General features: G+C 41.4%; 1 protein-coding gene across 1 annotated transcript in view; it reads right to left on the minus strand.

The window, feature by feature from the left end:
- The window catches only part of NEDD9 (neural precursor cell expressed, developmentally down-regulated 9), a 39,220-nt gene that overhangs the window by 11,402 nt on the left and 12,673 nt on the right, over positions 1–15,145 (minus strand). The window contains exon 2 of the mRNA XM_040073751.2: positions 10,543–10,983. Coding sequence (XP_039929685.1) covers positions 10,543–10,983 — 441 coding nt within the window. The remainder of the gene's footprint in view (positions 1–10,542; positions 10,984–15,145) is intronic.

Below are 15,145 nucleotides of genomic sequence, written 5' to 3' on the forward strand. Positions count from 1 at the left end.
TCCAAGTATAAAAAAATAATCCTGCATTTCAAACCAGCAATTTTCCTTGTTTACGTGTTAAAGGAAACAGATGGTGCTCCCACAAACTATCTAGCCCAACATTCTCAAAACATTGTTAACCACTTAATCCGTGCAGAGCAACTAACAGCTTTGGCTCTGGTGAGACACGTAATGAGCCTTCAAACTTTCAGTACTGCAAAACAAAGACAACCAAGCAGAAAGTTTGTTCTATTCTTGCTGAAGACCATGCTCTTCCAAAAGCAATTACTTGGGCCTTTTCCATGCCAATGGCATGTCCCTAACCAAGAAAAAAGAGCTGAATGTGCATGTACTTAACAAAATATCCAGTCCTGTGGTTCATTAAATCCCGCTTTCCTAAATATAGGGGGGGTAAAACCAACATTCTATTTCTTCCAGGATTAAAATGCATGTTAGGCTGCAACAGAGAGCATTCCTAACTACGGCAACAAGAAGACCATTCTCATGCTCACAGCAGATACACAACACTGTAGTTTACGTTGTTTCACAAGGACAAAGAGCAAATAAACCTACCAAAGCAAACAAAATTACTCTGAATTTATAGTGGCACCGTGGAGGGCGGAATTTGTCCTGTTCTCACGAACTGCAATTCTTGATATGTGGAATGATGGGAAACAAGTGAGTTTTACAGGTCTGATCAGAGGTATGTTGCACTTCTGCAACACCTTGCCCCAGACAAACCACAGGCAGAGAGGAGCGAAAAAGGGCAGCTTGGTATTTCTTAGCATGGCCTCTCAACCCCAAGAGCCCACTGATGCCTGCTAACTGCTTGCTAAATAGATTTTAAGTAGTGCTTTTTGAAGGTGGGAAAAAAGGGGCATATATTTTAAATTGGGACAAAGAACTGTATTAAAACATATTTCACCCCATGATGCCCTCCTCTTCACCCCATGGGCAGGGCTCAGCAGCTGATGAGCTACTGCCATCTGCTCCTTACCCTGGCAAGAGTTCTGCCCTGGAGGAGGCCAAGTGGTGGTGCACGAAAGGGGGCTGGCATAAAGACCCCTGGATGTGGGAAAAATGAATCAAAGTGTAAGGGGAAAAAAAAAAAAAAAAAAAAAAAAAAAAAAAAAAAAAAAAGAAGTCATGTCTGTTTACTGTTGTAAATGACTTTTTCAAAATTTAGTATGAAGCTCTAATTGTTGAAATTCTGTTGCTGAGCCCCTTAAGTAGATATATAACAGCCACCTGGGCTCTCTTAGGCTTGTAACAAGTATAAAATAGACAAAGAGAACATAGGGAAATATCAGAGAGAGTTAAGGGGAAAGAATTCCCTGTTCTCTTGAAATCCTTTTGCAAGGCTTTTGCAAGACAGTGGCAGGAGTCATTGAATGATGTCAGATCAGACTTCTTGGCCCTTCTTTCTGTTCTGCTGCATGTACTTAGGAAGCCATGTGTGTCTCTTTAAGTGTTTTGAGGGGTTTTTCCCACCTTGGGAAAGGTTCAGTGGCTAAACTGAACTGCAGGAAGGTTAGGTTGAAAAAGAGTCTCTGAGGTAATTTGGGTATTTGAAAGAACCTGGCTAGCTGGCTAAAACACTTGTCATTTTTACAAAAAGCACATAGTGTTTCCACTGATCTTCTGCAAACTGCATCAGGATTTCCAGTGACTGATAATAAATTTCCTGACAGTAATACCTACTTTGTCACTTTCTGTTGCCTGCTCTGAAAAAATCAAGCAATCATGTTTTCATGTACCCATTTGCTGGATACAATAACATACAGTGTATTTCCCTGTTGCCAACAAGGTTGGGGTTTCACACGTGCTAAGGATATTCTTATCAATGTTTGGGTTTGTAAATTGCTATTGGTCTTAGATTATGAACTCAAAATGCTTCATTTTAATCCAAATAATGTATGAACACTGGGCCACTATAAAATGTTCTAGTAGTATTTTCTGCCAAGACTGAGCTGTTGGAGAGCTTTGATCAAGTCTCACACGCTGGAAGAGAAGGGAGGAAGTCTGTAGAGCCATTTCTTCTGATGCACTGGACTTGTAGCTCAACTATGAGTTGTGCTAAGGCCCAACTGTCTCTGCCAGGCAAGAGGAAAGTGACAGAAATGACTGCATTGATTTTCTGGGCTGATCGAGTTATCAGCTGTAGCACATGGCAGACAGAAATGCGGCACCAAGGCGCATTGGGACACCTCTGCTTGTCTTGGAGCGGGCGTTCACCACTGAGATGTCTTAGAATATTCAGGTGTGTGAAGATAAGAACACATGACAAATACTAACCTGATACAGAATTGACTTATTTCTTGATGCTGCTTTCATCTTCAAAAAACCTGCTTCTTTTCTCCTACACTTTATCTCCATTTGCTGTCCAAGACCTACATCTATGAAGATTCTGCTGTAAATGCTCTCAAAAGCTAAAACAGGTCCAGATGTCACTTATTCAAGGTGTGTTAAATTAAAAATGCTTAACTCTGCAGGAACAGGCATTTAAACAGAAACTTTTAAATGTGCCCATGAAGTGCCTCACCAATAGATGCCCAGTCTTAAAAAAGGCCCTTGTGATTCTACTATGTAGACAACAGCATGTAATCAAAATGGATGCTACAATTTTGAGGTTGTATTATTTCAACAAAATTTATACAAGTTTTGGGTTGTGAGTCTTGAAGATATAGAGCAGAAGTTGTCAAACAAATTTAAGATAAAATACGTGACATCACAACTGCTTTGCAACCAACTGCTAGCCTAATCCTAACTTTTAACTTCTGGTGTGACCTCTTCCGTTAATCAGTACACAAAAGTGGGGTCATTACACTATTTTTTCAGTTTTGTATTCTTCCTAAATCTGAAGTGCAGGTTTTTTGCCTTTCCAAACAATTAAAAAAAAAAAAAAATCTGTGGAGTTATATAAATGTCCTAAGCTCTGATTGTATAAAACAACAGGGCTGTATAAAGTGTGGTGGAATAGTGCTGAACTTGCATTAGCTGTAGCTTTATATGATAGTGTTGGATTTTTTCGCACTGATGTTCATGATTGCAAACTAAATGCAGATAAAAAAGTCTGCATCTCCAGATCTTACCTAATGAGCTGTACAAAGAACACACAAAAAAAAAGTTCAACAGCTTTGTCACTGGCGAGATTTGACTGGGTATTTTTTATCTTTATTTTATGATGTTTTTGTCTCATGATCCTGCTCTCTCTCACATCAGCTCTAGGGCTTGCTGCCAGTTGTGTTATGAGCAACATTTCTACTTGCTTCAGTGGAACAGGCTTGGTGCTGGCTGGCCTTGAATTGCAAGGCTGACTGGGAAGGGGTATTTCCAAGATTCTGGTAAGAGTCATTCTTGCTTACAAAATGTAATTAAAGACAGTCAAAGTAACACTTCTGAGAATGTCCCATTTTTTGAGAGGAGAGGAAGAGATCAAGAGAGATGAGAAAATCATACCATTACTATTAAATTATCAGCATTTTTAAGAGGAGTGTGAAGAGGAGAGTTGTCCAACATTCTTGGTAAGAGTTTTACCAGTGTCATGTCATTTCCACAACAATTACTCATATTTAGGCAGACAGAAACATCATCATTTTTGCATGCATTGGCCAACAGAGCTAAAAAGCTGATGTGTTACAGGACTGGTGATAGAACAGACATGAACTCTGAAATAATGTCTATGGATGGGTCTTACAGAGAAAGAATCCCCCCAGTTATTGTGTGCTAAGTTTATTGGAGAAATACACGTGTCTGCTAAAGCATTCTCTGGAAAACTGTGATTAAATCTGAGCTGCAGTTTTGATAAATGACAAGTATGTGGCAAAACTCAGCACATCAGCATTAGGGTCTTTTGTCCATGATAAAAAAAGAGTGTCTTACTTTGGCCATCCCAGTCCATCTAGTCTCCCCACTTTAAAAAGGCTGTCACATGAAGAACCAATTGCAAACCAGTACTTGTTTTCTGTGCTGGTAATGCTGTGACTGTCTCTTTTCAAAGACAGGAGCCCAAATTTAGCCCAAGTTTGGCAGAGGAGAGGAAATAAAGAAAAAGGATGAGGTGTTAAGACAGATAGGACAGAGAGTGTCCTCTTGTGAATGACATGAAATCCTAAAGGCTCACAAAAAGAAATCAGTTTGGTTCAGTTCATACAAATAATTTTAATTCTTTTGAGGTGCTTCATCTTTTTTTCTGTTATTTTTTTCCTACTGTGTTGAATTTCTAGATTGGGGCAGGGAAAGCTTCATTTGGGAATTGTTGTAACAGGGTATTTCCGCCACTTCTTGTTTCCCTTCCTTTAAGACATTTCTCAGAACAGGTCCTTCCCTGTCAACAATTTCTGTTTTTATTAATCAGCATTTCCCAGTGGGCAAAAAAATGGTTGAGACAAAGCATTGCCAGAGAGTTTAAATTCCACAAGAGTGTTCTCAGAGGTACACTTGGGCAGAAACAATGGAAGTGCCCCTAAATCATTTAAGTTGGGAACTACACTGCTCTGAGAGAGAGAGGCAAATAAAACCTTCCAGGAGGAAGAAGCTTGGTTTGATTTGATTTGATTTGATTTGATTTGATTTGATTTGATTTGTAGCGGTTCTCTGGTTCACAAGCTGTATTGGCTCCATTTCTGTATGGGTATCTCAGGACAGCTGTACAGACAAGTGCTTCTAGTAAGTGGTGCTTAGATTAGCACAGCTTGCTTTGGCAAGTTTATGGAAGGCATAGACACCTTTTAAACAGACATAAACTCCATCCTGAATTGTTTGTTGCATCTGTATAATAATTTTACCAGACCTCTGATTGTGCATATGTAAAAGTTGTGATGTTAAAACCCATTGGGAATATATTACTGTCTTTTAAGGATTAGGGATAGATTGGCTTATGGAAGGTTCCTGTCTCCTAGGAACTTAACTACCTTAATTTCACTTTGCTCCCATTTTAACAGTCTGTTTGGGGAGAAAGACTAATTTAGATTCATGCTTTAAAAAAAAAAAAAAAAAAAAAAAACACCAAAAAAACCTATACTGCCACTGGTATATATAAAAAATAAATTGAAATGTTTCATGCAAACATATGGAATGATGGTATTCTGATGCTAATTAGTCGTCCTCCCACTCAAAACATCTAAAAAATCATAGAATGCCTGCCAAGACTTGAGATTTTACTGGAACTGTATTTTCTGATGGCCAGCAACCTGTCTTCATCTACCCATTTCCTATCTCCAGAAACCACACTTCCTCCTTATGATGCGATTCACTTTCTGAATAATCAGTTTTCCATTCATGTGGATTTTTTTTTTTTTCTAAAATGCTCTGCTGCTATGCTTAGTTTTTAGTACTTAGAGGGCAACTTAGATTACCCAAATTTGGTGTTTTGTTTCAGACATAACCAAAGGTTCGGTTAAGTCTCTAACCACCAAGAAAAAGCCCAAAAGCTCGCATTTTTATTTTATTATTACTATTACTATTGTTTTACTATTTTTAGCAAAGGTTTCATCCTGCTCTTGTGCAGACAGCTTTGTGTCCCTGGAGACCTTGGTTATTGGATGAGATTGCAGGACTGGCCTTTTTTCTGATACTCCAAGGGAAACATGCAGGCCTCTGGTCTACAAATAGAACTGATGAAAAAGAGCCCTGTGCTCAGGGAGGAACAGGGAGTAATGCTGAGCTCATATATTTGCTCAGCCTAATAAAATGCAGTCTTTTTCTCGAAGTACTTTTCTACAAAATCACATCAGTGACTAACTATTGCTTACTCTACCTTGTAGATGAGGGATTAACTACACTGACTTTTTATCAGTAAAATGGTTGTTCTCCTATTAACATCACATGGAAAGTTACAAGTGAAACTCCCGAGCCTAAGAAAAAAGCTGTGTGCTGTTTTAACCATGGAGCTTGCATTTAATTTGAGGTATTTTCATCCTTTAGAGCACACTTTGTGAAAGCGAGCTCTGAGTGTTGAGGTATGTGTTACCATTCCTGCTGCACTCAGCAAACTTCCTGTGTGTTCAGCACTTTTAACACCGAAGCAGTATTTTGTTACAAGCGATACAAATCCCCAAAAGTAGAGTTTGTAACGTGAAAGCAGAAGAAATGAGGGACTATATGATCGCTGTTTGGGCCATTTATGGAAACCCCATCACAGGAAACTGTGGTATTTCAGGCCTGAGGGTAAATGGGGACATTATCTTGGAATGTAAATACATTTTACCAACAAACTGCAAAACACTAGATATGGTCCCATTCTTTCTGATAACAAAATAATCTGTCACACAACTCTTTACTGTACTTAATATCTTTCTCTTCTTACTTCATAAATGTGAAAATGAGCAAGGAAAATAAGACAATAATGTAAAAGCAGGCTTATTTCTGGAACAAACATTCTAAGGAGCCATTTGTTTCTTCCCAGCTAGGACAGTACTTGTGTAATTGGAAGGAAAAATGCCATAATGTGGCTATCTGGCTCCTGCTACTGAAGCCTGTGCCAGAAATGTCAGGGTGGTGCTGCTTGTGGGGTGGTGTTTCTACTTTCTTGTGCATTGAACCAGCATGACTCTTAACATAAATAAAAACCAGGGAACAAGGTCCGTTCCCATAGCCATGGTTTACCCAAACCTCCTGCTGAAGGCAGTGGCCTCTTGATAAAGGCAGAGATAGTAGGATGGCGGGGTGTGAAACCCTTGATTTGTCAAGGACATGTTTATACTTAGAAATAGGCAAGGAATGAAGATGAGTTCCTTCCCTATTCCGCTCTTACAAAGTGGATAAATCTGAGTGTTTCCTGAACCGCAGCGTTCCAGTTCAAACAGACCAACAAATAAAAAAGGTGATTTGTTTCAAGCTGGCATTAATCTCCATTTGCCTGAGTTGGTCTGTGCCTTGTGGGAGCCGTAGTTCAGGGTTGATAACTCCCACAGTGCAGTTTCTTCCCTGGTCAAACATCAGTCTCATTCTGTTTTGTGCAGAGTTTCCTAGATCAACAGTTCTCCTGAGAGCTATTGGTTCCTACAGAAAGCTGTTTTCCAACAAGGAAATAATTCCCTTAATTTTTTTGGCCAGTGCTATTTTCAGGATGGCAGGGACAGCACACCAGATCAGCTAAGGGAAACACTGAACCAGAAAATGAGTGTTTAAATTATGGCATTGACTTTATTTTTTTTTCACGTGTAGCTTTCCCTGCTTCAAAGCTTAAGTGTGAACCAATGATTAATCACAGATGCAAAAGAACCTTTGCTTTGACAGCCAAAGGATATTCTCAAAGCAATCTGTACAGAATGAGTTAACCCACATAGTTTGCAGATGAGATGCAAAAGCACCACTCAAGACCATGCAGAATTCTGCAACAAGGATAAAATCCAGGTTTCCTGAATGTCAGATTTGTCTGAAGGTTCTTTCTCTTTGCTGGCTGCAGCAAAAGAGAGTAAGTTCCTAGGCAGAGCCCAGAAAGGGAATAAATTCTAAGATGCAGCTTTCACCTCTTTACGCCCCTCAGATGCTCTCCACACTTTGGGGTGGAACCGTTTTGTGACTGAACTTGCAGCAGAGCCTGGAGCTAACCAAGGCTAATTTTAAACCACCCCTCCTTATCTCTGTCATTGGTGGAGTGAGTTCTAGAAGGTGCTATTTTTACTTGATAGAGGGAGCCAATACAGCTCTGGTGTCAGCAACCAGTTTGGCCAGAATCAATTAATCACTGTAATTACCTGCCTCAGGACTCCTTTTTGACTCTGCCTTGCTGGCTGAGGAGATGCCTTACCTCAGCACAGCTTAATAACATGCCTGCTGTTGATTTACTGCTGCTCGAGGCTAGACAATTCCTGCCTGACAGCAGCTCCTCAGCCCTGCCTGCAGAACCTGTATGGCAGCCAAGCCACACGTTTGCACAAGGGGAGCAAGCAGACACGTGCAGAAAGGGGTAACACAGAAACTGCTGCTGGTTTTCTTCTCAAACTACTGCTATGGGAAGGGAGAAGACCTGCACACAGCAAGAGCTAACAGCAAAACTCTTCAACATCCTTAAGACTGCCAAAATACACAGCTTGCTGACCAGCTGATTCTGCCGATGGAACGAGGCAGAGTGGCTCATTTAAGCCTTTGAAGCAGGTGTCACAAGTCTGAGGAAAGATATTACTCATTTTGGAAGACAAAGCAAAGAGACCTCAAATGAAACCTTCAAGATCCCAGCTTTTCTTAATATTATGGATTGTTTTTACTGATCTCTAGAGGAGGAGGATTTGGAGGGCAGATTGTTTCCTCCTACAAAGGAGACAAGTGCTAAAGTGCTTCCCTTTAATTAGGCTTTTCTTTCACAAAGGCATTAGCAGAGTTGCAGCTGTAGGTGTAAAAAAGCAGCTTAGCAAGATCGGGATGATTAAGGAAAGGAGCAGTTTTACCTCAGACAGCTCCTTCACTAGTAAATTGTTTCTTGCCTGCCACAGTTTCAATCCCAATGGGCTCCTTTTAGTGGAGAACTGAGCAGGTCCAAGGAGCAAGAGATATATCTACCTCCGATCAAAGCAGGATGCTGCCATGAGGTTCGCCAGCCACTAATACAACACAGTGAATACTGAGACTAAGGACTCTTAGGCTAAACAAACTTAAGTCAAGACTAAAGCAAGTAGCAAATATTGGCTAGGGCTAAGCAGGTTGGTGTTTACTTTGATTGAGGATGAAATGTTTTATAAACATACATGTTTGGTTATGTTACAGTGAGCAGCATAGCTGGCCTTTCATGGGTTGCAAGGAATTAAATGAAAGCAAGTCACAACTCCAACAAATAGATAATTTTCTAAAGATTACTTGAATTCAGAAAAAATCATAAGCAAGGTTGCTGAAAAAATTTCTAGGCAGAAACTTGGGGAAAACAGGTGCGTTATCGTTTCTGATTTTTGTATCTCAACAAGAACTTTGCACTTAGACTAAAACAAAGATTTCAGTCTCTTGGTGTTTCAAGGGTTTTAGCACAGTCCTAAGCAGCCAACAGGCTTATGCAGAATGGCCTGCTATTTTCACTGGAGCTGGAGAGAGTGGGAGGAGGGAGAAGAAATCTCTAATCAGTTGGAAATTTTTTTCTGTGTGGAGTAGAAACACACATTCATTATGCTAAGCAAACAATTCTAATAGTATTTAGGCAAGGCAGGTACTAAAATGAAGGTACATAGTTCTAATTCCAAACTAATACCTTGGGCTTTCCTACAGGCCCTAGTGAAGATCTGCTGTCTGGTGCATCTCCTGTGCCCAAGCTGGATAGCTGAGGCACCTCTGAACAGTGCTGTAAAATGTTTCCTACAGCCATACCCCAACATGAGATCTCTTCTGTGCTGCCCCATCAATAGGCTATTTACCAGGCTCTCACCAACTTGGAGGGTATCCACTGTGGACAGGCAAACCATACTGACCCTGGAAAAGATTTCAATGTATGTAGTCTATATGGAAGGAAGAAAATGAGAAAAAATATATGGGACTTATCAAGAAAGCCCATTTAATTGCTCCAACAAAGCTCCTATCTCTGCCTGTGCAGCAAGTGAAATATTCTCGTATTATCTTCTTGCAGAGCCTATAAAGCATAACTAAGGAAAAGCTGAGCAAGCAAACCTCTTTGTAAATTGACTTGGAACGTTTTCACAGATCTTTCTCTCTTGCTCAGAAGGCAATGAATCCATTTATTCTTATCAAGGAAAATGAAATTATAACCAGGAAATAAAAGCATTAGAAGATGTCTTCCAAAAGGCTGATATGAAAAAGGCTGACTTGTAGGTGATGTGAGGGAAAACCACAAAAGAGATGGTCTTGCCAATCTAAATTAGATGAAAGTTTAAACCAGTAAAGAACTTCCTGAGAGAGCCATCATCTGCTCACATAAATTGGATATTAATGCTGTGCTTTCAGCTCTAGAAGTAAGGATGCTGCTGATATCTGGAACTGTTAAACTGGTAATGGAGGGACTGAAAGAATTTCTTTTTGGCTTTGTAATACTTCCTTCCTTAGGTATTTTCCTTAATCCTTTTCAGTCACCAGGGTACCTGGCAGGTATCCTGTGAAGGTAAAATGAGGGAGCGGCAGAAGATGGGGAGAACTTAAGAAGAATGGCAGGAATAAGGGGAGACCTACATGCTGCAATAATGCAGTAATGGCTGCATCACAGAGCTGCTGCAGCTCTCACTTTCAACCAAGAAACTTAACTGTAGATAAACATCAGGTGCACTCTTAAAAGGTTTAGGTTTAGTATTAAAACATCCCTCACCATCATCATCCTCTTGTTTCCTCACTCTTACACGTATGGCCCTTGTCACATCAATCATTGATTCCTCTTTGTAGTTCAGACCCACTGGGACTGCTCCAGCAAGACAGTATGTAATCCTTAATTAAACAAAAATTACTTGGGCAGATGATGTAACTGTTCATTAGTAAGTGGGAGAATTCATCTTGCTGTAGCAGATCTTTTGAACACATAATGTGAGAGTGCCACAGGCCAAATGTGCTTCAGCCTGGGAGGAACCTGAATCACATACTTCTCTCAGCACAAGTGAGTTGCTTGGAGCTATGAAGTAAAGCAAATGCACACACCTTGTTAGTCACAGCTGGACCATCAAAACACCTCTGCATGGAGGGCGGCACCTGGTAAATATCTTGTCCCACCAGACCGTGACCAGTGGGTATCTGGTAAATCCCCTGATTCTGGTGGGAAGGTGGCACTTGGTAGACGGGGTCCCGTGCTGAGGCATGTGAGCTTGGCACTTGGTAGATCTTTTGGTGGTTGAGGGGCTGATTCATCAGCCCTGAGCTGGGCATATCCTGGCCAGAAGGACTGTCCTGCACCACGGGACCTATCAGGAGTTTCACACGGTTGCCAGGGACGATGCCTTGCCGGCCGTGTAAGGAGCAGAGCCACCATCCTTCCAGACCCTCAGTGTTCTGCTCTATCACGGTCAGGATGTCTCCCTTGCGGAAGGCCAGCTCTTCTGCACACTCGGGAACGTTGTCGTACAGGGCTCTTGCCATAAGATTCTGTGGAGAAACAAAGGCAAGAATAGCCAATCAACAAACAAGCCAGAATTTTTCTGTACCTTCAAACACATTCTAAGTGATAAGAAATTAGAACTAAATTTGAAAAAGAAGTGTGCAGGAAATCAAAATAACATGGGAAACCACACATCACAAGATTTCTCTCTCCCAAGTTGGAAAAATGAGAGGTTTATGCATTAGCAACACTGCCAGTGAGAAACTTTCCAGCAACAGTGGGGCAGATAGAAGCTCTTTATATGGCCTAGTCACCTGAACAGACATAAAGTCAGGAGAGTTCTGCTCCTGGCACTGAGGTGCTTTTCCTGTGAATGAGGGGCTTGTACCTTCATCTCTTGACACTGATTTCCCTATGAACGTGCTCTGTGTACTGCTACGGCCAGCTAGCAGCCATTAAAAATAAACCTGAACAAGACTCACAAGGAGTGAGTAATCCAGAGTAGTTTTTCCCAAACATTTTTACATTTGTGGGGTCCCAAAAGACTTTCCATGGAGGTGCAGATCCCATTAGTGCAAAGATGGTGGCCTGGCTTTTTTTAGCTGACATCTGCAGGTGCCTTAAAGCGATGGATCTGTAGACCACCGAGTAAGAAAAACTGTCTAAAACAGAAGTTGACAAAACATCACAGGTTTTGAGCTACGATGCTTGTCTTTGCGTGTAGCTTTGTGCCTTCTCACTCTCTGCAAACTTCTTCAGGGGCACAGCACAACATAGCAGTAGCTTAGGAGGTAAAACACAGCTTAGTAGGTAAAACACTTTCTCCCCTACTGCCTCAAAACCACCACCACAAAAAAAAAAAAAAACAAAAAAAACAACCACCCCACACCTCCAAAACAACTTCAAAGAACATGGTTCCTCTGAGTTCCACCTTCAGTAAAAAGATCTTAAAGAGAAAAATGTAATTTTAAAAAATAATGTGCCCCGTGGCCCCAAGTGGGGTCATGCCTGTGCCATGAAGAAAGCAGTGCCCATCCCTGTGGGCCAAAGAATGTAACCATAAAGAGCCTCTGTGTGGAACTGAAGAGGAGTCTTAGGGCAGCCAAGGAGCGTCTCTGACTTGTGTCAACATAGTTTAAGCACTCTTAGATGCATTTTGCTTGATTGTGTCAAGTGGAGCAGTACCATTAACACAGGGAACTTCACACAGCTCCAGCCCCAAGCATTTGCCCAGTGTTTCAGGCAGACCTTGCAGCTTGCCTTGACTTCTGTCCTGCTGGGGCTCTACTCCCAGCAGTGCCTCTGCTATGAAGTTTTAAGCCAGCTCTGAGCTGATGTAAGATTGTTGGCTGTGATGTGTTACTAATAAGTACCTCCTCCTCTCACAGATGGAACTACCTCCCTTTCTTCTTTCTTTGCAGGCCTCTATGGCACATCCAGTACTGCGTAACTGGCCAAGGTATTCAATGGAAAGTAGGCAGGCTGTCTGCACTAACATTCTTGGATCCCTCAAAAAGGCGATGAAGATTTAATTTCTTGGCTCCGGTGATATTTCCAGACATGTTGGAAACAACTGCTCCATGACTGCATGATTTTCAGTGAAGGCGGTCAGCAGAAATGGTTATAATCTAATTGTAAGCACTTGAAAAAATATACAGAGCCCTAGATCTGGAGTGTTCAAGCTGTAATATTTGGATGCAGTACACAAACTGAAATGGTGCTAATACACCAAAAAGGATATGCACCTGTCTTAATAATTTATCTTTCCTATATCAAAGGAATAGCGTCAAGTACAGTTTAGTGGTTTTATCTGTCATATTTATCCTCCTCCTTGGACATACCAGAACTTTTTTTTAATCATCCCTCCCTTGTTATATCTTTCCCTGTTGACACACTGATGTTTTCCTATCATTCTTGTGCGTCCTTGAGACAGAGACTTTCATCTGACCTTGCTCAGTGTAACAGGCTGTGTGCAGGGCTGACTGGTGGATGGAAGGGGGATAAGCTCAGATGTCACATAAAAGGTAGGTGAACTTGCATTTCCCAAGACATGCAGTGTTGAAATGGAGGGCACGAGATCAGTTTCCTCTTCTCTGAATGGGAGATCAGCTTTCAAATGTATGAGAAACACTGGCTTTGCCTTTCATCAGCATCATTAGTGAGGTCGGTATAAATTAAGCTTTGGCTCGGAAAAGCAGGATTGCCATTTTGAACTCCCATGTAAACAGCAGCACTGGAGCCCATCATTCCCTCTGATGTACATCTACTCAGCTCATCAGTCAACAACACTAAGATAACAGAACATAGATAAAGCAGGGAACAATTTTTGTCCATGCCTTGGCAGGACTGTAAAACTATTATTTAAGCATGGTCAAAACCAGTGGTCTCTCCTTGAGCACTACCTCTATGGCTCTTGCTGTGTCAACCACACTGCTTAGTGGAATCCATGAAGCTCAGAAAACAAAAGCCCCTGCCTAACCTGAATATTCAAGTTGATCTCCTATCCTGCCACATTTCTTTCTAGTGTGTCTTTCACAGGGGAAATTTAGTAATGGGACTAGAGCCTGTGCAACTTAAAGAAGACTTTCAGAGAGGAGTTGTATAAAGAAGGAAGATTACAGCTGAGTGGGGGAGGCACAAACCAAGCAGACTAAATCAACGTTAAATGCATATTCTTCTATACTTTGGTGTTTAAATGTATTTGAAAAGCTTGATTAGCTTCTACAGCAAAGCAATTCTCAGAACAAAGCGGAAATGGTGGTAGAATTAGAGCAGACAAAAGTTCCCATGTGAATTTTTTTTTTTCCAGCTGCTCATTATCTCTGTCCCAGTGACCTTCTCACCACCTGGCATGTAGCATGTTAACACTGTCTGGATGTGCTTCAAGAGCTTCTTTGCTGCAAACAGCTTCAGATTCTCATTGTTGGTGTTAACTCAGGCACCAGCATGTGAATTGTACTAATTGGCTGCCACTTGTTTCACAGCCATTTCCCCAAGGCCTTTTAAATAGCCCAGAGCCACGCCACCAGCACCAGTCACTGATGGAGCAGTGAAGGAGGCAAAATATTCCTCCAAATAAGCACTGGAACCAGAAACACTAAGCCTGTTGCTTGGTGCCAGCAGCAAAGGCACTGCTCCTGATAAGCAAACCTTCTGTGTTTCCCCTCACTTCATTCTTCCTACACAGTATTGCTTAGTATGAGCTTCAGAAACAGTGCCACAGTCACTTTCACGAGTCAGCAGAATCAGCCTTGAGAAAAATAAAATTGTGACCACAGAAGGAAAGCTTTTGGAAACCACAGAGGTACCTTTAACCTGCTGTGGTGATCAAGATGGTAGTCTCTACTTTTCCACACACAGAAAGAAGTTCTGATCAAAGACACTGTCAACACTTGTGGGCCTTATCTCCATGGATTTGATGAATCTGAATAATTTTTTGATTCTGTGGGCATTGTAGCCCATGTATCAATACTCCTTCTCATTGATCTCATCAGCTCAGAGCATGGGGACAGTTACATGAAATTAATTGGACTCGCTCTGACAAGGCATGGATCCGTCCACTCAGCTGAGAACTGGCACCAAGGAAGCTCTAAGATCTGATATGAGAAGACAAAAGCACAGCAGTATCACTATATGCTAAAAAAAACTTGGCCATTTCCTAGACAAATCAGCAACAGAGAAAGGGCAACGAGAAAATTGTCTTGGAGCTTGTTCTCACAACTGCTAAGTTGGACAGAAGTTCCCTTATATTCCCAATAAACAGTAAAAGAAAGGGAGGGCAACAGATGCAGAACTACAAATTCAAGTTCTGTAAAAGCAGGGGAAAGAGCTGATGCTAGATAGGGAAAAAAAAATGGTTTTGCTAAACAAATCAGCTGCACTTCATAAAATGAAGATACTGGCAGCTACCAGCTTCTTTTAAGAAGACCAAGACTCAAAGTGTCTGTTGCTCTCCTTTGGTCCAGGTAAATTAACCACATGATAGGTACAGCGGGGTGCCCTCCTCAAAATCCAAAAGCACCTATGGTCTCTGTGCAACAGCTCCAATCTCCTGAGCTCCCTGTGCTGTGGCAGCCCTATTTCAGGTAAAGAGGGTTTCTCTACAACTAATGGTTGATTGGAAAGGCTCACTTCAGCTTTTGCATCAAGCCTTGCTAGCAATACTGGGATGTCTGGCAACTGAAGCCAAGGTCAGGCCCCCACTGTGTT

Source organism: Hirundo rustica, chromosome 1 (genome assembly GCF_015227805.2).
Source record: "Hirundo rustica isolate bHirRus1 chromosome 1, bHirRus1.pri.v3, whole genome shotgun sequence".
NCBI classification, from domain to species: Eukaryota; Metazoa; Chordata; class Aves; order Passeriformes; family Hirundinidae; genus Hirundo; species Hirundo rustica.